Consider the following 27,771-nt stretch of genomic DNA (forward strand, 5'->3'; position numbering starts at 1 on the left):
ATTTTAAAGAGTCAGTAGCATGTCTTAAAATTAATCATCCATTCTTGAGCTCTAATATTAGCTTTCAGTTACTAAAGCCTAATCCAATCTTACTGAAGTAATGCAAGGCTGTCACTTCATAAAATGTCATCAGTGCCTCTATAGTAAACATGGTTAGCTCTTGATCTTAGCAAGAATCTAGCCCAGAACTCAAGCTCAGTATGCTTCAGCCTCAAAGCAGCAGTTCTCTAGTAAAATCTATAGAAAAAATTATGGAGAAGTGCCAAGTGTCCCTCAAAATTTAAATCTGTGAATACAGTAGCAAACAGAGAAATCTTACTAAATGGAGCAAAAAATTGCATTTTATCTTTAAGAAAATAGTTGATCACAGTGAAACAAAGACACAATTGACAAAAAGCATTACCAGCTGGAAAAAGGGGAAATTCCAGTAGACGTCTGGACAACGTCTCACACAAACTGTGCTTTTACCCACAAATATCCAGGCAGTCCCAAGTCAGTCACTGTCTACATGAATTAGAGCTATGGCTACTTATAGAATTAAACCGCAAAGCCGTAACAAGGCCTGGCCATAATTTCTAGAGTGAGAAGTCAGTCTGAGCTGCCTTCAGCTCAATTTTCCATGTACCCAAAATGCCCTTGTACTTCAAGATTTTCCAGAACTTCCCTGTCATGAACTCTGTTTTCAGTTCAAGGTTGCTGTTGAGATTAAGAGTTGCAGGCTACCTTGTTCTTTCTGATTTCCAATTTGCTGTTCACCACACAGGACTATACCGCACGGCCCCAAAAGACATCAAGTCACAGAGCAAGAATGCCCCTGGGGTGTGTGGCAGCGATGCAGCACCAGCCCAGCCTGAAAACTGCACTCAGTCCCTTGATTTTCTATTGTTCACTTCCACTGCACAGTGAGCTGAGCTGCACACTTAGCTGATACCTTTTCTGAAGGTACACTCATGCTTTCAAGCAAGAATTCACAGTGGAACCAGTGGTATGTATGGTCCTCAGAGTGGGATATTTGCCTTCTGATGACGCTTGCAGAGTGTACATCTATGATTAATGACAAAAGTGTTATTTATTGTAGTCTCAACAATAATATTTGGGATTCAATAGATTTTTGCAGGACATTATCTGAAACTGATTCTAGAATGCACTTATCACTGAAACCTTACATTTCTTCTGCAACTATAATGGACTTCACCTCTAAATATCTCCAGAATATAATTAAGACCATCTGGTAGAGGGAGTAGACTTTGAAAACATTTTTGGTGGAAAGGAAGACAAATTCACTCTTGGGAATGGGATCTCTAATTCTCTTTCCTCTGAGATAATAGCATGAAGTAAAACCATTCTAGGAAGTATCCACAAAAACTTAATTTGATGTACAAGGACCGAAAAGCTAAAGCTGGAAGGAGAACCATGGAACAAAAACGTGTTTACACAGATGCTGGATTGTGTCCAAAACCTGTGAAAATAGTGCTAAATCCTCCCAGGGTTAAACAATGGGACTGAAACGTGGCATCAAAGAATAATTAATATATGTTAACTTGCTCCCACCCACTATCACACTGTGTGGGCTTTTTTCCCCTACAAGTACAAATAATCAAAATAGTGCAAAGGGTTTCTAATCCATTCATTGCACATTCTCAGACAGGGAAGGAGTCACCATCAAAGGTCTGATTGGAGCTGGCCTGCATTACTGCTTTTATTATTATAAAACAATTTTAAGTAGAATACCAGCCCTTCCTATGGCAATTCCTTCTTAAAAATTAATTTAATGCTTCCTTTTTTTAGTAAAATCTGCAGTTATTTGAACTGCAGACTGACTCTCCGACAACTAGCTCAGGCATGGACTGACACCCCAGGCTGAGCTGAAGTGAGGCCCCTGGGCTGCTGGTCAGGGATCAAGGGAAGCTCTGTGGGGGCCCTGAAAAAATACTTACAGGGCACTTATTTTCAGCATCTGACTTTAATAAGAGTTACCTTGAATGGACTGCTTTATGAACAAAAGAAAGTATTGGACACACTGTTATACAGAAGAAGATAAAGGTTGCTTACTGTTTATACTCCCTAGAATCAATAATCCTGGATTTTTAGGTTTTAACCTATTCAATTATTCATCTTCTTTTTTGATGTTTGAGGTAATATTGTCCAAGTAGCCACTGGCAGAACAAAACTATACTTGACCTCCACATGTGAAGAAATAATTGATGCCTTTTTATAGGACAGCTGACAGCTAACAGTGGGACAATAACCTCAGAAAACTGAGAGATTTCCCATCACTGTCTTTGCTTTTTAAAAATCTTTGATCTGAAGAGCACACATGTGATGGGGGGGGGGGGGGGGGGAGAGGAAGAGGAAAGGTCAGTATTAACTGCAGAGAGTGCAGGCAGAGTAGGATAACAAATTTGAAATAAATCATATAACCAAACCATAACAGGAAAATCTTTGATAGTCTGAGCATTGTATAGAGCCAGCACACTCTTCCCAAAGCACAGTGCCTTTTTATTACTGTTCTTGGAAAGCTCAGACAAGCGTTTTCCCTCATGTGGTGGAATATCAGATCTAAATTGCTAAACAACGTGATTTTCTATTCCTTTACAGAAAAAAACCTTCACCACCAAAAAAAACCCTCCCACCCCCTCAAACATCCCCACCTCCCAAAACCCCCAGAAAACAAAACCCCTTCTATGGCAACAGCAGAACTACACCACTTTGAGAGGACAGTGGGATATAATAAGATATAAATTGTGCGGTGCTCGTAACTTTAAATGAGCATGTGTTGGAGTGGATATGGAAACTAATTCTCTTCGAGCAAGTTTTACTTGCAGCTTTAGTTTGCTGAACATGTTACTTTTAGCCCTCCAAAATATTTTCAAAAACATGCACTAAAATGTCACAACAAAGCTCCTCTCCTTATTTCACAATTCTGTAGCACTATAAAACAGTCCTGGCTGGATAATGCATAATTTCTTCTTTTCCAGTTGTTCTCAAAAATCTGATTTTCCACAATCTTATGTGTTATAGTGAACTACAGAGAGTTATATAATTCTCAGGGCATTTGGTTATTTTACACTGATGAGAACATTGTGTACACACACTTCATGAAGAGTAAAAATTTTGGCTTGCATAATAACATAGAAGGAATTTGGAAATGAGCTATATTTTTGAGTCTTGAGCATTATAAATCTTGGCTTGCGGTACAACAAAACAATTGTCATTTTAAGTGTACGGTCTAATCTAACACTAACAGGTTGTATATATGTCAGTTCTGCATCACAGTACACATACATTGAAGTTACCAGCAACATAGGCTGAAGCTAACATCAAAGTAAAGCAAATAAATATGTGAGCCTAAGTAGTTCTGAAGAATTAACTCCAAAGAATTCCAGTTTCCTGTTGATCTGTGTTTTACCACTGGTCAGCTTCTTATATCATAACTTCGTATGTGTGCCAAGAGGATTTATAATGTTTTTCTTCCATTTAATGTTAAACAATGTCACTTCCATGTGCAGTCTTTCCATCATCAAGGCACTTTAATGGTCTATTTATCTCCTTCATCAGGCCACTTATTTTCATGACATTTGTGGAAGAACAATTATCTCTGGGACCTCTAGCCTCTACTTTACATGCAGCTGAAATTAGAGAGCACACGCACACAAACACAGAATTTATAAGCTTCATTTCCAAAGGAAATTGCTCTAAAAAGATACTCTTCTACCTTTTGTTTTACAAGAAGTGATCTCATTGTAATAAAAACAGATGTCCTATAAAAGACATTGGAAGCTTTTTCTATTCAAATGAAATATAAACAATTAACACTATCCAGTATCAGAAAAGTAAACAAGCAGAGGTAAGTGATAGACCACTCTTCTGGAAGGGAGGCAGGATTTTCTTACCACACCATGGATTGCTGCACCCATTCTCCTACTACTATTTAGTGTATTTCTGATTATAAATCTAACAGGTTCCTTATCAGATCAGTATGTTTTCTGTTTCTTTGGAGAGATTCCTTCCCCTAATAATGAAAAAATCTGTTTCTAATGTACTGTGTAAGAATACAGCATAGATCTTCAGGGTTCATATTAAAGCCAGGAAGAATAATAAATGAAGGTGATACAAACATTAGCCAACTAGAAAAGGAGACATTAGGGGAGCAGGAAAAATATTTACTCTTATGCAGATCATGAAAAAAAGAAAAGCGAGAAATACACTCCATCTACAAATTCTTTCAGATGACATAGGTAAAGGGGATCATTCATAAATAGTCAGGAAATTATGAAAAGGATAAATGGTCCAGAATTATGGGGAAAATAATTTCCCCTGAACATAAAAAAGCAGACTTTTCTGCTATTTAGGTAAGCTGAGTAATATGATACATGCAGTGAGCAACTAAAATAGTAGTAGGGTTGAAGCAGCAATGGATTCTGCAATGACTGATGCTGCGAACTGGGAAGTGTGCGATTGCATGGTTCCTCAGTCTTCTGAATCTGACAAAAAACTCCCCATCCCTGTCACCAAATAGTTTCACTTTTAGGACATGTCTGTCGGCTGTGACAGAAATTCACCTAAACCTTTTTAATTGTGTCTGATCTGACATCTCTTTGGCAGAATACTACCCTCATAGGCTCCATTTCCCAACCAGTATAAATGTAATACTCAAGACACTGATATTTCTGATTATTTATTACAGCACTTCAAAGCATATAAACTCCATTGCTAGGTGTTTTGAGCCAGTTTTAAAAAAAATAGAATAAAAATAAAATGAGGCTTTAAGTTTTAGGCAGTATTTCAGTAGATTTCAGTTAAGAATTCTTAGAATGTTACTGAAGTGGAAATAAGAATTTTGCTAGGAAAACAGTCTTCTCAAAATAAGGCTTCCTTTCAGTAAACCATGTATGTATTTGCTTAAGTTTATCATGTCCATTGGCAGTATATATTTTTTCAGATAAGAAATTTGTGGATTTGAGACATGAAAAAACAAACTAACCCCTGAAAGTACATTCCTCTGCTTATATGCCAAAGCTCATCTCTCTTATTTATACCTACCCAATTCTATTTACTTTTTAACATCGAAATTAGAAACAATTCTACAGCTTAAACTCTGAATGCTTTTTTTTTCTGTTTCAGATTTTACTACTTCAGTAATTAAGGCTACTGGTCAAAACACAGCTTGCTTTTAACTGTTGGTTGCCATATATAGCATTATCTTGAACTGAAGTCAGTTTGTTGTAGAGCCTAAAACCAAACTCAGTTTTGACAAACCCACACTTTAAAATTCCACTATAGTAACAACATTTCCACTTCATACATTTGACAATTTTATTTAATAGCCTCGCTAGTTCAGAATAGTTACATAATAGTTACACCACGGCTTTTAAAAAGGATTGCACTCAGTACTCAGTCCACTGAAATGCTAGAAAACAGGGAGAAGGAAAATATGGAGTGTAAAGGAGCTCTGTCCACTGAACTGTTTGTAGCAAGTTCTCACAAACATGAAGATGTTCTCATGCTTTTTGGTAGACTCTAACACACTTCACACCATTCATGTCACATTCCTAGAAGATAAAGAGATAGATTTATTAATTTGGTTCAGTAGAGACTAGAAGGAAAAAGGTCTTTTAGAATCACTTTTAGGCCACTGGCCAGAACACTTCAGGATCAGAAACTGGAACTGAACTCACCACCACCAACTGTCCATCCACTAATTTCCGTGTTATTATGGTCTTCTTTCCATCCCATTCCTGCTCCTGAATCATTGACCCATCATCTTTTAAGCTGACAAGGGTCTGAAAAAAGAACACAAACAGTAATACCTTCTGCATGACATTAGAAGGAGATTGAGGCTTTCCAACACCTTATTCCAAAGGAAGAAATCCCACCCCAGCTCACTCAATGGCAACTTTGCCATTTATATCTACAAAGCCAGGATATGGTCTCTATTGATCCTCTTTTTACAGTAGCTCACTGCTTGTTCACTCACTGCTCTGACACATTCCCGCATCAGACAGACCTTTTGACAGCATGCACAATTCCAATTAACAGGAGCAGACTATGTTCTCTGTCTCTTTGTACATGTGCTTTCAGCTTTTGTGTAAGGTTTATCTGATCTTGCTGTAACAGATGAATTGCCAGTGTGTGGTTGGAGGGAGGGGGGTGGTACCCAGAGAGCACTTACAAAAGGAAATGAGAGAGATGAATTTGAGGGCTTCTTTGCCTTTAACCTCCTTTTGGATGAATATTCTCCCTACCTGGTGCAGGAAGAAGCTCTTTGCCTTCTAAAACTGGAGATTAGGGGCTGTGATTCACATGTGTGCCTTGTGTGTCTGTTATCCCACTGCACACCGTGCCAGGCTCTCTTGTGATGCAAATATGAGACCAAGCTGAAAAGTTAACCCAAGGCCTGAATTGCCCCTGATTAAACTTCAATGGGATTATTTTCCATAGGCTTCAGATGAAATGGCATTTGGCTTTAACAGGAATTTAGAGCTCTGAAACAGGAATTAGAGCTCTACTAACACAATACTTCTGCTACAGATTGAAGGCAACAAAATACACAAGACATTATTGTTTTAAGCATTTTCCCTCTTTGGGAGATGCTTGATGTATACATATACACACAAAAAAAAAAATTCCTTTCAATGGGACATACAGAGCCAGCTGTTCACCAAATGAAGCATTGCTAGTGTGGATGTCAAAACTAACTTTTAAATAGCATCGCCATCTGTAAAACCACAAATTCTTTGTGTGTTCTCAATAGAAAGTCTAGTATACTGACCTGAGTTTTCCTGCCATCTAATGTGTTTTCCTCGAATTTCTCACCAAGCTTGAAGCTGAACTGTGAAGTTTTGAAGGTACTTTCTGTTTTTACAGTGATTGTGTCCCCATCCTTAATAATGTAAACATCTGGTTTGGCCATGCTTCCCATTTTCCTCATGGCCATACCCACACCTGCAAGGCGAGAGGCACAGAGTGTCACAAAGTCAGTTAAACCCTAAGGCTGAGGGCCACAGAGCAATTCAGATACCTAATTCTCATTTAATTAGGCACTTAAGTACAACTAAGAATCAAAGCTCAAGAGCCACAAAGAAAGAGGATGTTTTAAATTATCCACTGCTGAGGAAGGAAAAAAGCTTATTTGTAGTGTTAGTCCTTTGCTTCCTCAGAGAGCTAAAGTTAAATCTATTTTGCCCTCTAGAGGACTCACAGATGTCCCAGACCTCAACACTGAAGTTTTACAAACAGAAATAAACAATAATCACAAAAGCTTAAATAAACACAAAAGCTTAACTAATAAAAATTATTCAAGTTCTTAACACTTTGAAAATTCTACAGATGTTTTTCAATCGACATATTAATCCACCTGCATATTTATTTCAATTTACTTAAGAAATACTCTTCCATTGCTCTGCAGCAATTGCAAACATGCAATTTCTGATAAAATATATTCTTCTACATCCAGTATCCAAAGTATGAACTTGCGAATTAGAAAACCACTATTGTGCAAAATAGTGCTTACACACACAAAAGGACCATGAGAGAAATGTGAATGACTGAAAATTGATCATCTGGAGACAACAGCCCTTAAAACTCCTAAGCCAAAATGATTCACCCTGCCTCATCCCCTGTGTGAACTGTTCGGGGGATTTGCTTGAGGGTTTTTTGATCTGAAGGATGGATATACAAGTAAGAGGGTAGTCAGGCAACAAGCATAAATCCATCAGACTGGAAAGTGAGGATCTGCACCAAGAATCGATAAGCAACCAAATGGAACAGAAAGTGCCACCAAGTGGGTGAGTGTCTGGGCTCTGCAGCTGGTCCAGTTGGGAAGTGTTACCATGTAACAGCACAGCACTCCCTGGGACGTACTGGACACCTGGGTGCGGGCTGAGTCCACAAAGCAAAGACTACGGTTTCCTTGGCAGTTAGAAATAACGAAGTACTTCCGAGCCAGCCACTGCTTCTCCAGACTCAACTCAGACGCCAGGACTGAGCCTTAAGCTTGAGCTGCAGAGCTAAACAAGTCCTCCAAAGTCCAGCTTTTCTGACCAAATTGCAAATGATCATCAAAGTGACCCCCACACCCACCCTTCACTGTCATCCAGTCTAGAGTAATCAGTGAGTTATCTGATCAGCTACGGCTTGAGATCCAGCTAAACTGAGATGAGACACCTATGTCTTCCATATGGCAAGGAGTGACATTCTAACTTCTTTGTCCTTGAATGTTCTTTATACAGACTAAGCACAATCTGCAGAATCTTAGTTATGGTGTATCAATCACCAGGATCAAAGGCAGAGGGCTTCCTAAGTGGCCAGCCAGGGTGAAATCCAATAAAGGTCCGCCTCCTAAAGTGGGGCTTGGAATAAATTTAATTGCCTAAATTGCAATTGTAAAAAGACTGTTTTAAGACTGCAATCCAAAAACAAGCAAACAACACTCGGTCACTGCCTGCACATGGGAGGTGCTCTGCCCTTAATTTCTGCTTTGAAGTTGCCACTTAATCCATGCCTGAACTGAGCTGAGCTTCAAGTTCTTGAATTTCCCCTGAAATCTTCAAATGGCTCAGTCCACAAGGCTTTCTCACATCACAGCTATCCCATATTGACCGGCCTATCACAAAACACTACAGCCACCACTGTCCACAAAGTGTAAATGCAGCAATGCTTTTCGTATTTTACATAGAGATCTAAATTCCTTCCTCTCCTTCCTTCAAAGGAATTCAAGGTCACGTCTGTCACCAGTCTTGAGAAAATATCCTAGCTTTCAGAACATAAACTGTGGAAAAGAATTCTGTCTGTGTAGCTCCTGGGCTACAGACAACACAAGGTGTCTGTCACCTCTTGGCCAGGATGCTCCCAGGGAAATGGCACACCAGAACTTGCAGAGGAGGCTCCTCGTGTTAGGTCTGCTCGACTCCATGGCTTTGCATTACAAAACGTAGCACAACCTGGAAGCTGGGGTAACAAGCCACAAGTACCCCTGAGATACGGGTGCTGCCCACGGAGGAATACAAGCAGCCTCTGGCAGCGCAGCCAGCTGGCGATCACTCGTGGGCAGCTGATCCAGTTTGGCTTTTCCGTGAGGAGTCACGCAAGGTGACTTCACGGGAGAGCCGCCCTGCTCGGCAGGTCTGTCTGCGGCCACACGGGCGGGGTGAGCAGCTCCCGGCCCCAGCAGCAGCGCTGGTCCGCGGCCTCCCACCTCACCTCCCCAGACAGGGCTGGCCCCGCCGCACCGCACAGAAGCATTACCGGGAAGGAGGAGGAAACCGGAGTGATCGCCCGGGTTGATGATAAAGGGTGTGCTGCCGACGGGAGGGGGCTGCCGGGCTGCAGGGAAGGCCCAGCACGGGGAGGCGGCAATGTGCTTGCTTGGCACCGGCACCTGCCTCCCGGCAATTACGGTGCAAAAAGGGCTGCCGACATCTTTAGGGAGGAGAGGGAGGAAGGGTCTGCTCCGGCCCGCGCTCCCTGCCCGGTTCCGGGAGGGCGCGAAGCCGCGGGTGTCGCATCCCGGCATCAACCCCCGCAGCCGCCTCCCGCCCGTGGGGCCCAGCTCCGGGGCTGCGCTCGCTGCGGACCTTGGACAGAGCCTCGGCAGCGGCAGCGGCGGCAGGTCCGCAGGGCGGCCGGGGCCGGCATCTTTCCCTCCCGCCGGCTCCTTACCCAGCTCCTTCATATACTCCTCGAAGCCCTCGCTGGAGACGAGGCACCATTTGCCTAAAAACGCATCGATGGCCATGGCGGCGGCGCGGAGACTGGCGGCGTCCCTGGGGAAGCGCGGAAGCAGACGGACGCGGTGCAGTGGGATCGCGGCTGCCTTTATAGAGGGGCCAGCGACATGTGCCGCCGGGGAGAGCCAATGGGGCTCCCGCCGAGCCCCCGCCCGGCCAGTCCCGCCTACGCCGGCGGCGGCAAGAGCGGGCACGCTGCTGCCTCCCTCCCTCCCTCGCGCCCGCCTCCCGCACATCCAGGCGGCCGCAGCGCCCGGGAGCTGGGGGACACGGGCATAGCCGCCCGCCGAGGGGTGTCACGGCATTAGTGCTTCTTCCAACACAAACACCACAGGCACTTGCCAGCTGTAGAGCCCGGCGCTGCGCTCTGGCACCCAGGGGCTCCAGACCGTGCTCCGGGGCTTGGGTCTAAATCCTGTATTATGCTGTTTATTACATATCATGCTTTTTATAGCTAATTCAGGAACAAACAAGTGTAGGGCATCATATGGCACAGTGACAGAGCAGTAAGGAATCAGTATCCAAGAGCAGCTCACTGGGTTTGATTGTAGGCCTGCCCAGCATGCCCCCACATCCCACTGGTGTATCACTACAGAAATTCGACCTGGGAGCAGACCTGTTACATACACACAGCAATCAGGTAGCAAACAAAATCAGTCAAAATGCAGAGCTAATGCTTACAAACAAAAAAATCAAAGCCTGGATGCAGCCTTGGTACTTTGAGTTTAGACCATATTGAACCTCAATACCCTTAATTGCTCCTTCTTACGGGAAAACACAGCAGCTGCCACTGCTGCACACTGGCACATAAAATAAAATCATAAAATATACACCATTACCAGTCCTGTGAGGTCTGGGACAATATTTTGCCAAATTCTGTTGGGTGAGCAGAGAGATTTACTGGAATATTCTGTGAAAAAGCTGTGATTTCTACATCACAACAGAAATCCCAATTCCAGTGTATCCCCAGGGTTTGTTTCCAGCATCAGGGTTATGCCAATCGCTGCCTCTTTTGGCCTTGTCTCAGGCTGGATGGACCCTAGAGCTACTTTGTCCTGACCAGAAAAACAAAAATCTGAAGGCACGGCTGGAGTTATTTGGTGGCACAGCCGGGGCTGTTTCTCTGCTGGTACTTTTGTGGAGGAGTTTGAGACTGAGGTGTCAAAACCAGAGAAGACAGCAAGGGCTCTGTGCTGGTTCCAGCATTTCACAACAGGGGAAGCTGACGTGAATCCAAATGTTTTGGTGCAAGGCAGGCACTTCCCTTTATGCTTTGCAGTGATGCAGCACAGTGGAGCTGAGCTGAATCGATCTGAAGGTTCTAGAAAAGGTCAGAGTTGTCACACATTAAGTCATCAGCTCGATCTTCATCTGAGATTTTTTAAGAATTCCTTCTGCCTAACTGTCCTTTCCTGAGGAGCTGCCTTTAATTACCTTTCACTTCTCTGACTATATGCTTGCTTTTAATATGCAAACAACACCATAGCGTCTGCTAGTCAGGCAGCAAGCCACGTTGCTTTTTTGTCATTAAGTAGGTGCATTGAAACACAAGACTTTCAACTTACTTCCACTTTTATCTTTCTTTTTTTTTTTCCTTTCTTTGTCTTGCACAAGAGACTTAGGAGTAAATTTTAAATTAGGCTGATGATTACTGCCTAATTCATGGCAGCTGAACCAAAAGGCTGTCCATCCTGAAGTGCTTTTCCAGTTGTTTACAGAAAGGACAAAAGAGAAGCAATTTGGGATTAGGAGGTCTTTGGTCTTGTAAAATGGGGACAATTTCTAGAAATAGAAATCTTGCCTTTACTCCCTGCATGCTAGCAAAGAATCTCGGATCCACATTTCTGCAGTGCTGCCTGCAGATGGCTTACGATATGTGAAGAGTATTCAGGTATAAGTGCTGATAACGCTGCAGAAGATGTAAAATCCACTATTTCCATCTAGTGGTGAGACAGTATTCCTGGATCTGAAGTACAGGGAGATCCAGCTACCCACCTGTGCAAAACATTGCTATGTTTTTGAATCTTCCCACAACTCATTTGGTTTGCTTTATTCTCCTTACAAATTTTCCAGGTCTAGGCATGCCAGTTCATGTAAATGCAAGGAGAAATGAGGGGCTTATCTCTCTTTTCTGAAATGCAGACTGTCAGGGTACAGTGAAAAATCTATCTCAATTTTAACAAAAATCCAATGATTTGCAAATAAATCTGGTGATATGGATTACTGGCTGTCAGTGCCACACCTCAAAACCTCTTTGAAACAGAATAGTGCTGAAATCTGTGATATCTCACACAGCAAATAAAGTAACCAAAGGGACCAGAGATGTATCCTTCTGGGGAAGGTACATGTGGACTGAGCTACAAAACAGATGGCGTTTTTTACTATGACAGTACCATATATAGTGGTCAAAGATGGCTTTTACTTTAGGAGCCAAAATAAAATTGTCAGGTATTCAGAGGTGCTTGGACAACTGGGATCCGTCTCTAAATCCCAATTCCTGCCTGGTTTGAGGCTGGCATCACAGTCAAACTGTTTTGCATGTGTGGTCTCCCCTCTAGATACACTCAAAGAGAAGCAGCAGATACAGGTATTCATATGGAAAGTGTTGAGTTCCTATGTCAGGTATTACTGTTTCAGCACAGACAGATGAAGTTCTCTGAAGTTTTGCCTATTTGCATGTTAAACTATGCATTGTCCAAGAGAAGGAGAATCAGATTTACAATGAGAAGTGTAAACCTCCCTGTGGAAATTAGCTGCACGGAAAGCACGTAGCCAAGCGTTAGAAGCAACCACCACCCTGGTAGCTTGGGCCTGCCAGAGTGAATGTTTTTCTGAGGTAGTCAAGCCCTTGTGTCTTGGAGGAGGGGAAGATATTACAGTCCTTCATTACCGAGTGCACAGGAAAGGAGCAAGGCAACAGAGTGCACAGAGACCTTCATTCTACTCCTTTGGGCAAGTGTGTGTCGTGCAGTAATGCTTCATCTGACGTGAGAGTTGGGAGGCTGTGGCCAGCACAGTTTGAGGTTTCTCTTCACGTAGCCATAGCATTACCCATCCCAAGCAAGCTAAGCTATTTTTTTGTCTTTTGGAGTCACAATACCTGCTGCTTAGGCAGGGCAGAGCACCACCTCCTCATCTGCAACATATCGCTGATCAGGTTGGTGTAACTTTTTCCCTAGACCTTTATTCATTAAACTGCCCATATGTTTAACTTGAAAGGAACCCAATCTGATAGCACTACACTTTGCTTTACTGTGTAAAAGGGAGGATCTCCTTTTCCTTCTGGTATACAGACATATTGTGTATATGTAACACCTTCTGTAAGTGGTAGGCTTCTTCTAAGAGTCTTCTTTTCTAAGATTACCTCTTAGGAAAGCCTTAAAAAACTGCCAGGAATATTGGACACCACAGCCCAAATTTTTCAGCCTATCCTTAGCTGTGGAAAAAATTAAAGCAGTCCCTGAATAATAGTTACTCACCCCCAAGGCATGAATGAGAAAAATTGCATAGGTAGCACAGCTTCGTTTCTGTGTTCTTGTTGTACAAGTGTGGTTTTCCCTTCCCAGCCATGTCATCACTGGGCAGACATGATGAAACACGTGTTATGGTTGCTTAGGTGGCCTAAGTAAGCTTTACTCCAGCTCAGGAGCTATTTTCTTGGGCAATACAAGACCAGGGATTATGAAGAAACTCATGAACCTGCAAGTTTTAATTTGTATGTCAATAGGCACAAGATCTTCTACTGTGTCACCATTTTGTTACCTCTGAGCTAAAAGAGCTGGGTATAGCCTGTGTTTTATCAACAAGCTTTGTGTGATACATCTCAGTTTCCAAGTCAAAACAAAACTATCTTACTGTCCAGCATGACTTAGTCCAAGGAGCATGGGTCCAAGGAGGCCTTGCTGTGGATCTGGCACTGCTGCCTCAGCTCTGAGGGGCTGGATGTTGAGGACAGGCAGGCTCACATGTGCCTGCACTCAGTGCCAAGCCAAACATAGGCCTGATCCCTGCTGATGTGCCTGGGCATTACTATAATACCAGGACAAACTACCAATCCGGTAACCTCAGTGAATGTCCTGTACGCTGTCAGCAGCATGTTCAAAGCAAGCGTAAAGAGAAATGCTTACATCGAGGTCAAAGTTTACCATGCCTCAGTGACAGAAGAGAAAGGTCCAGAGTTTGCAGTGACCAGAAAGAACACTCCAGGTTTCATTTCCCTCATTTCAGACAAAAATGTCAGTTGCAGCCCATCTTACAGTGACTGCAGATATGTGAGTTTGTGTCTAATTTTGGAAGCTTTGAAAGAAACCCTCTTTATTTAGCAGCAGTATCTACCCTGAATAGCAAGCATCCATGTATTAGCATAAAAAAAAATGCATTTTTAATCTTAATAGTTTGATAATCAGCATAGTCATTGCAAGAGATGAGGATGACTACAAACTGTCCATAGCTGTAGTTTTAGCACTGAAAAGGCCTTTGATCTGCATAAAACAAACACTTACTAGCAGGCAATACTTGCTCATAGAGGAGACTTTCAGAAAGATAACACTCTGGTGTGGCTTTTTAGATACCTTAGCTGTACAAAAAATTACCCCAAATCTCTATAAATAAAGCCAAATAAAACCCCTGACTTTGTAATTTCTCTGTGGCCTGGAACAGTAAGGACATAAGGGCAAGGAATGGAAAAATAATTTGGAATAAATAATTATAAAAGAAACATTTCTACCAATTATGACTAATTAGCCTCTGACATTTAGAATCACAAATTACAGATATGCTCACTGGATTTTGGAAAGGGTTTATGAAGTTTTAGCATTATATTTTAATTTTATAATATAAGTAGGGCTTTATTAATAAGGATATTAACCAACCACTGTGAAGGTAACTTCAGGAAAAGGGCTTAAATTAGTTATAATAACTGCACTACTTTCCATTCTCAGGATGTCACCAAGGAGAGAGCACCACAGCTACAGATATCTGGAGGGCAGAGCCTGTCACTTATTCTCTATGCAGGAAGGGTCTTCCCACAGTGGTATGGATACCAATACCTTTCCCAGCAGCACTGGACTGAGAGGGACTGCAACTGCTGCTCTTCATGTTGAGCAAAATCCTGTTGTAAAGCTTTAGGAATATGTGTAGCCTGCCTACCAGATCAAGGCTCCCTCCCAAAGGACTTCATCCTGTGGCAACAAGGTGTGAAACAGATCATTGGGCACTGTTGATGAAGACTAGTTGTTGACCAAAAGCACGTCTCCTCACACCTGCGTGCAGAGGGAAGAGAGAGGTCCTCTGGGGTGGACCTTAGTTTCTAGGCCTGACCAAAAGCACATCTCCTCACACCTGCGTGCAGCGGGAAGAGAGAGGTCCTCTGGGGTGGGCCTTAGTTTCTAGGCCTGACTCTGCTTTCAGAAAAGACCTCCTCTAGCATGTGCTGTGCAAGAATCGAAGCAAAAACCATTTGGAAGCAAAAGCTAGTTTTTACTATTATCCAGTTCCCAACACAATGATTTGCCAAGCACGTTGACTACGTGACTTGGGTTCAAAAGGTCTTCTAGGAAAATTCTTACCTCTGGCATCTGAGGCAAGAATGCAGGACCAACAGGTATTCTCCAGTTTGCTCTTCTAGGTTTGAAAAGCCTTGTGGTATTTGGATTTACACCTTTGATTCCTTCTCAAGATACGATCTTGCATATCTAACATTGTCCTGTCAGCAGTAGCAGTCATTTCTCCTTCTTAGTAGCTGGTGCAATGCTGTGGTTTTGACTTTCAGCCTGGGAACAGCGCTGATAACACCAATGTTTTTAGTTGTTGCTCAGTAATGTTTACTCTGACCAAGGACTTTATGAGTCTCATGCTCTGCCAGGGAGGAGGGGAAGCCAGGAGGAAGCAGAGACAGGACACCTGACCCAAACTAGCCAAAGAGGTATTCCATACCACAGCACGTCATGCCCAGAATGTAGAACTGGGGGCAGTTACCTGGAATGGCTAGATAGCTGCTCGGTCAAGCTGGGTGTTGGTCGGCAGGTGGTGAGCAGTTGTATTCTCTTCCCTTGTTATTTCCCTTATCATTATTGTTATTGGTGGTAGCAGTAGTGGTTTGTGTTATACCTTAGTTACTGGACTGTTCTTATCTCAACCCGTGGGAGTTACATTCTTTCAATTCTCCTCCCCATCCCTCCGGGAGTGGGGGAGAGGATGGAGGGGGGAAGTGAGAGAGCAAGCTGCATGGCTGGGCTTAAACCACGACAGTTCTTTTTGGCGCCCAACATGGGGCTGGAAAAGTTGAGATAATGACAGATCTGACCAGAGCGTGTCTAACAGCTTAAACCACGACAAACATCTAGACCAGAGAAAAATCTATAAGGAGGTAAAGAATTACATTGCAGGTCCCCGATTTTTTCCTGTGCTTCTGCCACAAGATAGTTTTTGGTACCAATTCTGGCACTTTTATGTGCAGCTTAACACTATATTGATCCATCTCTGCAAGGGAAAAGCAGCAGTAATCATCCAATTCTTAAATTTGCAATTTCCAGTAAATACTTTGAAATTCATTTGAAAAGTGCATTTTGAAGACAAGTTCTGTAAGGCCCCATCTAGAAAAAGAGACTTTAAGAACTCCATGACAATAATTATTGTTTCTTTTATTGGTGCAAGTGATTTAAATCACTCAGATTTACCAGCAATGAAAGGCCAATTCAGTGAATCTGTGCAAGAGCTGTCTTTGAGGTGACAAATTTGCTGGCTCGGCATGCTGACCATGCTGTTTTCTATAGCAAGGCTGCTCTTTGACTCCGCACTGGAAAAGGGTGGAGTGATCAAAAGAAACAGAGAAGTAATATCTGAGTAAGGAAGGAACATGCTGCTTTGCCTCATGCCTGTCCTCTGAACTTCCTGCAGGAATTGCCATTCTGAGTTGTGATAACCTGTCCACTGAGGAATCCATCCTTCTCAGGCTTTGCTTGTATTGACTGAGCATTCCCTTCACAAACACGTCTGCTGGCCTACTTTTCCAACTATTTTGTCTTAAACAAAATGTTTGCTTCCTGTGTAAGGAAGTCCAACTTGCTTCATCCAGTGAAGAACAATATAGAGATCTCCTTTTAATGCACTATTAAAAATCACTGGCAACACTGCCAGTATGTATCAGACCTCTTTAAGCCAAGCGCTCTCTACGTTTGCTTTAAGCCAAACAGAGTCTCTATGCTTGCCTTAACTCTGCTTCCAAGTACCACTTTGAAACTTAATGAGACACAAATCAAAAGCGGTTGGCAACTCCTTTGCCCTCACACCTCTAATACCTATTCCTGGGCACAGCCTTAGTTTTGTAAAATCTTGAGAAGGCTAGCACAATGTGAAGACAATTTGTTGCTAAGTTAAAGATGATCAGAAGCAAAGTAGCATTCATGCTGCCCTGTCCCAACATTTCTGAGCATACAGAACAAGGCTGAGTGGGAAGAAGAGAAGAAATAGTGGCCCACCAGGAGCAAAGCACCTTGGCAGCTTAAAGCTGCTGCAAGCTTTTGGCAGACAATAAAAAAGGCTCAGAAGAGTGACTCAGGCCTTCCAGGAAAAAGGTGATGTGATCAAATAGTACCAGGAAGAAAAAACTCTATTACACCAGAAGGGAAGGAGGGAAGTGCACTGGGGAAAAGCACTGCTGGTAGGTGACCTGTCAGTCTGAAGGTGACTCCAAACTACTCTGTGGAGAAGCAGGCCTGGCGTCCAGGGAAACTGGTTGCACATGTAGTTGAAGAGGTGGGCAATAAGCCAGCAGTTCTTAAACAAGGTGTGTACACCTTGAGAGTGCACCTTGAGTATCTTACATTTGTGAGTAAAAGTCTTGAAAACTGCTAAATGCAGTCAAAGGATATTTAAGGGCGGGGGGCGGGGGGAATGGGGGTGGAGGAGTGTCCTTACACCATGCAAACTCCTTGGTCATTCAAAATTCATATATAGTAGAGGTGAAGAACTAGGAAAAGCCAACCAAAATGAATGCATTCCTTAAGTCCAACAGGGCAAATTCTTGTGGGCAATTTGCTGGAATTACTAGATGACACCTTTTGCATGTTCACAAACAGCAGAAACATGTTAGATTGTAACATTTTCAAAATAACTGAGATTTAAGGCATCTTCCACTCCTCAAGTGGGGTTTGCACAGCAATGGTGTACTGTACAGTTTTTCCTACAGTATGTAGCACCAAATTGCCCAAATTGAAATCTCTACAGATAACAGAGAACAGAATTAGCACTGGCTTATGTGAACTAGCTCTGATAGCATGTTTCTACTTGTTCCTACCCTGCAAGAAAGCCATCAGGACATTGCGATTTTGTACTTACTTGGGCCAGCTAGTAGTTAAAACTTGCTGTGGAAACCTTCACTAACACTGCTGCTCCTGGCTGAAATATTTAATAAAGACACTATTCTTGTTCCCCAAAATCAGTGCTGCAGGTATTAAAAAAGGATCTGAATGGCACATTCACCTGTTTCAGGACTATTTTCCCTACACATTGACAAGAACTTCTAAATAAATATGCATTTGTACAATGAACAGGTCTAAGATGATTCGAATCATTGTTTTAAATCTCCAGGTATTATAGATCTAGGCATTTTAATGTCATCACCTGCTATCAGATGCCCTACATGATGCTGTGTTTGTCTTTAGTTAATCCTAGTGGTTTTAGGGCCTGATCCAGGCCCTTTTATATTTAGGCAAGCACCCACATTCTTGGTGGGTTACAGTAATCAAGATTAGTGTGCTAGAGAATATTAACATTCAAAGTCAATGCTCTCCCAGCCACACTTTGTTCTGCATGACTGACCTTAATACCCTGTACATCCACAGCCCCAGACTGTGCCCGTCAGGAAGATGTCAGAGCAGCAGGTCACTCAGCTTTGTTTCAGTCAAACAGCAGCAGAAATAGACACCGTATGAACAGCTTGCAGCAAAGTTATCTAAATGCTTAGAGAAGAAATTCATTAAAGATTATCGTTAACATACTTGAAAAATGAATTCATACTTTTATCTGCGTGGTACAGGGAGAGCAATTTTCTACATATTAGCATAATAATCACCAGAGGATTACTTCTTTGCTCATATTGCTTGTTTATATCACTTCAGTATCTAGTAGTCTCAAGAGTGAATGGTTTTAGCTTTATTTTTCTATCCTGTATGTTTTCCTTTCCACCTTACATACTAAAATCCTAGTCATTATTTCTGTTCCATGCACAAAATATTGGAGCTTTACCCCTGCAAATTTCAGCTACTAGCACACACAGGAAAAGCAGCATCAGTGTCCACTGAATTGTCAGTCGTCTCTCGACAGCTACATTACAGGCCTTTCGCCCTAACCCAAGCAAAAAGACTGGGCATCTCTGGGTTAAAGTGAAAGCACGGAGCAAGAGCTTGTCTTTACAGAGCAGGAGTAAAGAAAAAAGAACAAAACAACACCTTTCCTGAACAGTGGAGAGGACTCATTTTGGCTATAAAAAGCCTGAACTGGGATCTTATTTTTCTGCCTTTTTTCTTCTTAAATAGAAATCCCAGTCGTGGGCTACAGAAACTTATTATTGCTATACACTATAAACACTTAATATTGCTTAATCCCTGTTTTGCTCTTTAGGTACTTACAAGTGGCTATTTAAGATGGATGTAAGTGGTTCACATTAAAAACTAAGTCTTACATACTGGTATCACTGTAAAAACTGTCAAAAGAAAAAAGTCACAAAGATCACTGATATATTACAGTAAGAGGACTTTTCAGCATATGAGTACATCATTAACCAGGGAAGGTGTAATTCTGCAGTAATTCTTGAACGCTTCTCACGTTCCCTGTAAGGCTACTTCAACTAAAGCCATGCAATATGACATTCTTTTAAACTGAGGAAAAAAAAAACAAACCACCAAACTGTCCTTTGAACCACCTTATTTCTGTTTGGTATACTTTCTAGAATACTCCTCCAGCTTGACAGGATTTAAAATCTTCTGTTTCAGATGCTCTTGCAACTCCTCCACTAGAAGGGAGATCAGTAGCAGGTTCAGGAGCTCTGCACTCCGAAACCACTTGGAAGAGTTGGTGGCCTAATATAATAGAAGGATAACAGACTGCAAAGAGGGTGTTCATCCCAAACCAAGCCACTCACATCTGTTGTTCCCACATGAAAACTTCATTGACCCATCTACCTCAATCATCTGATCTCTCTTCTGTTTGTTGCGAACACACAGAGGAGGCCAGCATAAAGTATCATCAAATGTCTTTAGCACAGCTCTGCTTCTCTAACGTGTTGCTTTGACTTCAGCATCCTGTTGAAGACACTGCAATGAACTGCCTTGACAGTGCTATTTAAAACAATGCTGCTTTCAGAAAGGACAGCATCCATTTACAAATCTTGGCAAAAGGTAAACCTGATTTCAGATTTGTACCCCCTTTGGAAATATACATACTACAATTTATAGAAGTCAGGCATCTGATTAACAACAGGTAGAATGAATGCCTCTCAATAGCACTGCATCTGCAATTCTCAAAACTGGAACTTGAATTACATTTTCATTGTGAATTGAACTACAACAAAACTGATGCACATATAATACGTGTGCAGTTGACACCTTCATCTGCACGGTCTGAGGACACATCAACCCTCCCAAACCCACAGGGCTTTGCAACACAGATGTGACACCCAAGCATTTACTTTAATAAATAACAGGGTTGGGCATAGGGCTATAAACACCAAATAAAGCTTTCCCTTTGATCTTTATAAAAGATTAAAGAATCTCCCCGAAGTGACCAAAATATTACAAACCTGAACGTCAAAGATAGCCCTTTTCTCCAATTATCAAAAAAAAAAAACCCCAAAACAACCAAACAACAAAACCAACCTACCTTTCGCTTTGAGCTAAACTTTGCTACTTTTATGCAGGCCAAGTAGCTCTACTGTGTGTTCATAGCCCCACTACCTGGTTACATTAACTGAGGAACTAAATTTAGCAGATCCCAGACTTTCTTAAAAAAGAGAGGAAGAAAACGGCAGGGACTTCGCAACATATGTATTACAAACACAGTATTACAAAATCTACTCTGTACGTGCAGCTTGGTGTCCCTCAGCTATGATAAATACTTTCAAAGTTGCCTTCAAACATTTGTATTTAATAATTTCCAAAAATAATAACCAGTCTGATAATATTCTGCATTCACTGTACAGAAATTTTGAGGAAATAATGCCCAAAGAGACCTGTTTTCACTGTAATATTAATTTAATAGGTAATGTGCATTATTCACATTTATATGCAAATACATGCGATATTAGTCCGACATGCAGATGACAGAGGCAGCTGCTTAGAAAGATCCATTCATATATATTAAGACACACTGACCCACTGGTGCTAGAAGACTTGCTGATCCACTGTGCTTTAAACAGTTTGTTCTGCTGCACGTTAAACTGGTCAATGTTTGGACATTTCTCTCTTGCAGATTTTGTTGCACAGGATAAAAGCCTTCTGTGCAGCCTGCTGTTTTCAACATGTAAATGTAAACGCAGTTGTTTTTCTGTTCTTTAGGGGCTCTTCTTCTTGCTTTTCTGTTCTTCCTTAATCTCTTTTGCATTACACCTGGTCCCCAATGCTGTTAACATTTCTGCTGTCGTCAGGTTGGCTCCCTTCATTATCAATCGATCTCCATCAACTGTAAAGGGAAAAAATTTAAGAAGTTACAAAATCTAAATCACAATTACAAGTGTGCAGTTCTGTTTTGTATATATAAATCCAAACACCCCACTCCTTTTGTCTGATTAGAAAGTACTCCACTTACCAAGGAATTTGATTATGCCTCACCCACAAACCAATATATTAAACTGAACATAGGACACATGAAATTTTCATTTCTGTAGTGCATTATTGAAAAATCTGAAACATTTGTCTAGGTATACCTATAGTAAGAACACATATTTGGTAAGAATGGCTCATACTATGCCCTCAAAATCATCTGACAGAAGGCACAGAAGGCACCGGAAGGCGTAATTTCCACACATGGCTCAGCATTTTAGCAGCATGTTGTCTATGGCCCGTTTAATTCTTTAGCCAAAACAATGAACTGGTTTACACAATCTGGTGGTTGTAATGTTAAAAAAACAAAAAACAAAGAACAAAAGGAGGACTAGGATTTCTAAAATTCTGAAAGGCATTATTTTAAAATAGGGAGGAGGCAGTAGAAGTTAAGCACTATACCTAAGTTAATTATTTTTTTTCCAAGATTTGCAAATACAAAAGCCATACTCAAACCCATATACTGCAATAACATGTACGGCATTCAAGTTCCAGCCCCATGTTTGTCATCTTCAAGGGCTGCAAACTCTTTACTTGTTAAGTAATCAGCTCTCATAAAATGAAGAATTCAGAGCTGTAGCTCTTGGATTAGTGAAATAAACTGGTTTAGTCTTACGCTGTGAAAAACACTGAGCTTTACTGCTGAAGTCCTTATACATCACAGTTAGAGACAGGCATGGGAAAGACAGAGGCACAGAGGGGGGAGAAACACATTGTCAACATATTTCATGTCTGAAATAACCAGACTTTCCCAAGCAAAATTAAGTACATTTAACATTCTTGACATATCTACTGATTCACTAAATAGATGGAAGTTTAAAGAAAAACAGGTATCAATGATCAATAATAATGAAAACTTTAATGGGCTACATGACATATTTGTCCATTACAGCACAGCAGGAAAGAAGATGCAGCCAGAGAAAAGGACAAAAGCAGATTAGAGCCATCTGTTCACAGCCTAGAATCTGGGCTGCTTCCAGGTCTGATGAAATTTTCACCATCAATTCCCTGCGGGCTCACTATACCCTCAAAGGAAATCAAGAAATTTGTCGTACATCAGTTGACCTCATTCTGCATGTCCCATCTGCACATGTATGGTTTTATCCATATAAGCAGTTCCTTCAAACTGCATAGTAAGATATTCAATTGCATAAGCAACTGAAGGTATTCAGCCTTTCTGCTCTCAAGATGGAGATGCCTCCACCATGGATAACAGAAGAAATTTCAGAGTGAACAGATTCTTACATCAAAATGGAGCTACACTTAACTTCAAGAATTGTACCTGACTGCAAGGTCACAGAAGTATGTCACTACAAAAGCTGACTCAACCCTAAAGTTAAGTCAGTTCTTTGATCTAAGATCCACCAAATCTAACTATAGTAAAAGGATATATATAAACATTTACTAGACATCAAGTTGTTACAGAATCATAGAATAGTTAGGATTGGAAAGGACCTTAAGATCATCTAGTTCCAACCCCCCTGCCATGGGCAGGGACACCTCACACTAAACCATGTCACCCAAGGCTCTGTCCAACCTGGCCTTGAGCACCGCGAGGGATGGAGCATTCACAACCTCCCTGGGCAACCCATTCCAGTGCCTCACCACCCTCAAAGTAAAGAAATTCTTCCTTATACCAAATCTAAACTTCCCCTGTTTAAGTTTGAACCCATTATCCCTTGTCTTATCTTTACAATCCCTAATGAAGAGTCCCTCCCCAGCATCCCTATAGCCCCCCTTCAGATACTGGAAGGCTGCCATGAGGTCTCCAAGCAGCCTTCTCTTCTCCAGGCTGAACAGCCCCAACTTTCTCAGCCTAGTTATGAGTTCCTTTTTTTCCCCTCCCTGCTGCACAACATCTAGCTATGGACCAGAACAAAAAAAAAAGTAAGCACAGTTGAAAAAAAAAAAAGGAAAATCATAGAGAAGACAATAACATCGTAACAACACAAACCACGAAGGTCTTTTTTTGGCCAAGATTAAAAATGAGCTCCTTACCAAACATAACATCTACAAGAGGTTCGGATCCATCATGTCTCACATCAGCAGTCACTTCACAGTTTTTATTAGTGGCCTGGATTCTTTTATGGTTTATACATCCAAGAAAGTTTCTGAAAATATATTTTAAAATATATTAGGTATGTTGTAGATAGAAATTATAGAAAGTCTATTTCTAAACTAATTTGAGTATCTTGATATTGCTGGCAACAAAAGTATAAACAAAATAGGATTTGATTCAACAATTTCAGACAGACTTCTTGTGGGATAATCACTGTTAAAAATCTAAATGGATAGTCCTTATAGGCTAACAGGTAAAACACATATCAAAGAATTTTGCAAAAATTCAGTGTATGCAGTTCTTGTGTTTCAGCTGGGTTAGTAATAATAATAAAAGAAAAATCAGCAATTTTCATTTTTCTTAAGACACCGGTTGCTTGCCAATGTTTTATTGTTTCGGTTTGACCCAGTATTTATTTATGTAACATCACCAGTCTCCTGCAGATTTCTGAAATGCATGACAGGTACTTGACATTCTGGGTGCTTAAAGACGTTCTAGGCTAAGTTGTGTTACTAAGTTTATTTCAAAAGTAGGTGTGTAAAGCTATTGCAAAATGACATTTTACAATTGTTTGGTGCAGAACTTGCGTCACTCAAGGAGCACAGTAACTTAGATTTCTCCAATAGTTAATTACCATGTTAGAGCAGCAGCTGTGCCCTCTTTCTCTCCCATTACCAGCATCTGGACTAGTGATTACAGACCCTCATCTACAGACCAAGCAACTGAACGGGACACCTACCTGGGTAGGCTGGTAAAGCTAAACACACATGCCTACATGCCAGGGTCTCTGCTCAGGCACAGAGATCCTGGTCAAGTCAGCACAGAATGAATTCTCTGTGCATCCTGGTATAAATGAGCCCCTAAGACAGACAGAGCACCTTCTCATTCTGAAATGTGAAGGCTCTGCCTCGACTAAGCCACAAAGCTGTGATAAATTCAAGCCTTCAAAGACCATAAGCATGAAAGTTAAAGTACAGCAGACGCATGTCCTTGGGAAAAGGAGATTTTTCTCCAGAGAGGGCACAACAGATGCTGCCCTTTCCCTCATTATTTACCCCCACAATGTCTTCTTACTTTTGGTGGCTACAATGACAGCAAGTTACAGGGCACTGCAGTGACAGCAGTTCTAATGGCTTCATAGAATCACAGAATCAGCTAGGTTGGAAAAGACAAGCTTTAAGATCAAGTTCAACTTTCACCCCAAGACTGCCAAGCCCACCACTAAACCATGTCACTAAGGGCCTCATCTACATGTTTTTTGAACACTTCCAGGGATGGTGATTCCATGACTGCCCTGGGCAGCCCCTTCCAATGCCCCAGCACCCTCTCTGTGAAGAAATTTTTCACAATACCTAATCTAAACCTCCCTAGTGCAGCTCAGGCTGTTTCCTCTTGTCCTATCACTTGTTACTTGGCAGAAGAGACCAGCCAGCTTCTCTCTCCACGCTCCTTTCAGGTACTGTGGAGAGAGAGAAACTTCGTTTTGCAGCTGCCACTGCAGCGACCCCGGCAGCAGCCGGCCGAGGCGGCCGCTCTCCCTGCCCTCCGGGATCCTTCAATGCTTCCACGGGCAGAGAGGCAGCAGGCCTCTGCCCGTCGCCGTGCCCGGGCCTTGGGGCAAGGTCTGGTGCATAAAACCCAGCCTCTACTCCTCTTCCCCAAATAAAAAAAGGCAAAAAGTGCGTCGCTCACCCCTGCCGTGAGGCGCACAGAACCCGCGGGAGCAAGAAGGGCACCGGGCCTTTACACACTGGGGAGCCCGGCCAAGGCTTCCCCGCTGGGCGCAGGTCCGAGCACGCCCAGGCTGCCGCGGGGCCGGCGCCGACGCGGCCCCTGCAGCCCCCTCACCTCGTGCTCTCCACGTTGGACTCGAAGGGGCAGAAGCGGACCACAATACTCTTCACCGGCCGAAGTACAACGTGGATCTTTGACGCCATGCTACCCCTACTACAACTCCCAGCAGCCCCCGCGGAAGAGGCGGGAAAACGCGGTGGTCGCGCTGTGCCGTCCGCCCCACAGGCACCTGGGAAATGTAGTCGGCGCCCGCCGCTCTGCTCGCCGCAGCCCTGCGACGGGGCGGCCCCCCGCGGGCACGGCTTTTGGTGGGGTGCCGGCTGCCTGCCCCCCAGTCTCATCTGATAACCCGAGGAGCTCAGGCTGGGAGAGGGACCGATTGATCAACCGGTCCCAGCTCCTCCTCTGGCTCTATAACACCGTAGATGCAGTTAGGGAATAAATAAATAAATAAGCATATTTTTGGCATGAATTTGGCATAAAACTGCCTTCTTTGGACTCTGCAGCAGCAGGCCCTTGTGCCATTAAGACTCGTGCAGGGGGCAGAGCATGAGGGGTAGCACTTACGGGAAGCTATAGTACATAGAATCACAGAATCAATGAGGTTGAAAAAGACCTTTAAGATCAAGTCCAACCATTACCCAAGGACTGCCAAGTCCACCACTAAACCATGTCACTGAAGGCATGTACACTGTTTTTGAACACTTCCAGGGACAGTGATTCCACCGCTTCCCTGGGCAGCCTGTTCCAATGCCTGCTCAGCCTTTCAGCAAAGAAATGTTTCTAAAATCTTATCTCAGCCTCCCCTGGAGCAGCTTGAGGCCATTTCCTCTTGTGTTATAACTTGTTACTTGGGAGAGGAGAACATAGTGTCCATTAAATGAAGAAACTAAAATATAAGGGTAGTTTTGTTTCTGTATGTTAAATCTATCCCTATGATGTGAGAGTTCTTGATGTCTTCCAGAAGTGTTTCATTTACTACAATTGAACATTCAGGGAAATTAAGGAAGGTCAATAAGAAACAGCCAATACAGTTAAGGATAAATTAGAGGCAATATTCTGCAATATATTAAGCAGAAAAGGGACTTGTAAGAAGCAATGCTACAGGAAGTGAATATGTCTGTTGTCGGGCTTTTTTCTCTAAGGGGTTAGATACAGGTGTTGCACCCCGAGGCTGTAGACAAGAGGTTTGGGTGTCGATGTGGTGGGTGCCAGCTGGGCATTTTCCACTAGGTGGCACAAACCTCCCTGAGAAATGCTCAACAGCACCCAGACCTTGGCCAGGGTTAGGGATGGGTTATGGAGGAAACCCAGTAGCAACGGCATTTAAACACATGATGTGTATTTCTGTGGAATGTTCAATACAAACCCATGGTTCCGATATGCAGGAACTGCATTAAGTATCTAGCTTCCCTTGTAACAGATAACCTCTATTTAGAATCTTATCTTTGCTTATTGAAAGCCCTCTTTTTAAGAAAATCATATAGTCATTGAAGAAAAATCTCCCTCTTCGCTGAGATTTAGCCAAGAGAAGTTAAGCAGCTAAACTAAATACAGCAGTCAGTTTTAATGTTTCCATTATGTTTTAAATATACATCTTAGTCTTCCTTTATGGAAAAAAAATGCATTTCTGTGACATATTTTTTGAAAGAATTCACTGTAACCAATAAATGGCTAATTTAAATAGGAATTCTTCCTGTTTAGAAGGCGGAAGTAGCTTACAAAATTTCAACATATCTTCCTTCATTATAACCCAAAGAGCTTGATATATTCTGGTTTAAATCTGTAGCAGAATTTCCATTAGCTCCTACGGCAGCACAGTTATTATGAAGGAATAACATCAGCAAAGGACCGTGGAAGAAAGAACAATCACTGATTTTTCTAAGGGTTCCATTCTCCACACTTCCTACAATGACACATACTGACTTAGAAATATGCATGGCAAAACCAGACCTATATTTGCTCTTATTGCATTTTGATAGTAATTTCATGAAGAATGTTTAGCTTACATTGCACAATTAAATGAAGAGAAAAATTTGTTTTCTCCTTTCCATGTTCAGATCAGTCAACTTCTAAACATCTGTTGTCAGCAGTAAAAGTTGCATCTTTCCCCTTAAGCCATCTGTTTGGAATAACTGAAAACCAGCTCTGCTTTTTCGAAGTAATTTTTAATTTTTTGAAGTCTAAGAGATTTGCAGTAAGGTACCTGGTGAAAAGGTACATTACTGCAAATGTGAAAGCCTCTATGCTTCTGTTCTTCCCTTCACAGACAGGCCTGCGTCTGTGAAATGAAACCAAAGGTTACTTCTTATCCCTACAAGAAGGAATATTTCACCCTTGGATGCTACCCTACTTGTTGATGACCAGGTCTTTC

General features: G+C 42.2%; 2 protein-coding genes across 2 annotated transcripts; both read right to left on the minus strand.

Moving 5' to 3' along the window:
- Positions 1-4,665: 4,665 nt before the first annotated feature.
- LOC133266721 (fatty acid-binding protein 5-like) lies at positions 4,666-10,020 on the minus strand. Its single transcript, XM_061448235.1, is given in 5 exon segments — positions 4,666-5,552; positions 5,679-5,783; positions 6,773-6,945; positions 9,661-9,864; positions 9,867-10,020. Coding segments are annotated over 5 exon segments (672 nt in total). The 5' UTR covers positions 10,006-10,020; the 3' UTR covers positions 4,666-5,501.
- A 10,938-nt stretch (positions 10,021-20,958) lies between these two features.
- Positions 20,959-25,574, minus strand: MRPL53 (mitochondrial ribosomal protein L53). The gene is made up of 3 exons (XM_061448236.1): positions 25,452-25,574; positions 23,543-23,655; positions 20,959-21,404 (listed from the first exon to the last, which is right to left on the minus strand). The coding sequence occupies exons 1-3, from the start codon at positions 25,538-25,540 to the stop codon at positions 21,277-21,279; spliced, it is 330 nt and encodes a 109-aa protein (XP_061304220.1). The 5' UTR covers positions 25,541-25,574; the 3' UTR covers positions 20,959-21,276.
- Positions 25,575-27,771: the final 2,197 nt, after the last annotated feature.

Source organism: Pezoporus flaviventris, unplaced genomic scaffold, assembly GCF_033815535.1.
Source record: "Pezoporus flaviventris isolate CSIRO_AGI_PZ_B2104156 unplaced genomic scaffold, CSIRO_AGI_Pfla_v1 ptg000007l, whole genome shotgun sequence".
In the NCBI taxonomy this organism is placed as follows: domain Eukaryota; kingdom Metazoa; phylum Chordata; class Aves; order Psittaciformes; family Psittacidae; genus Pezoporus; species Pezoporus flaviventris.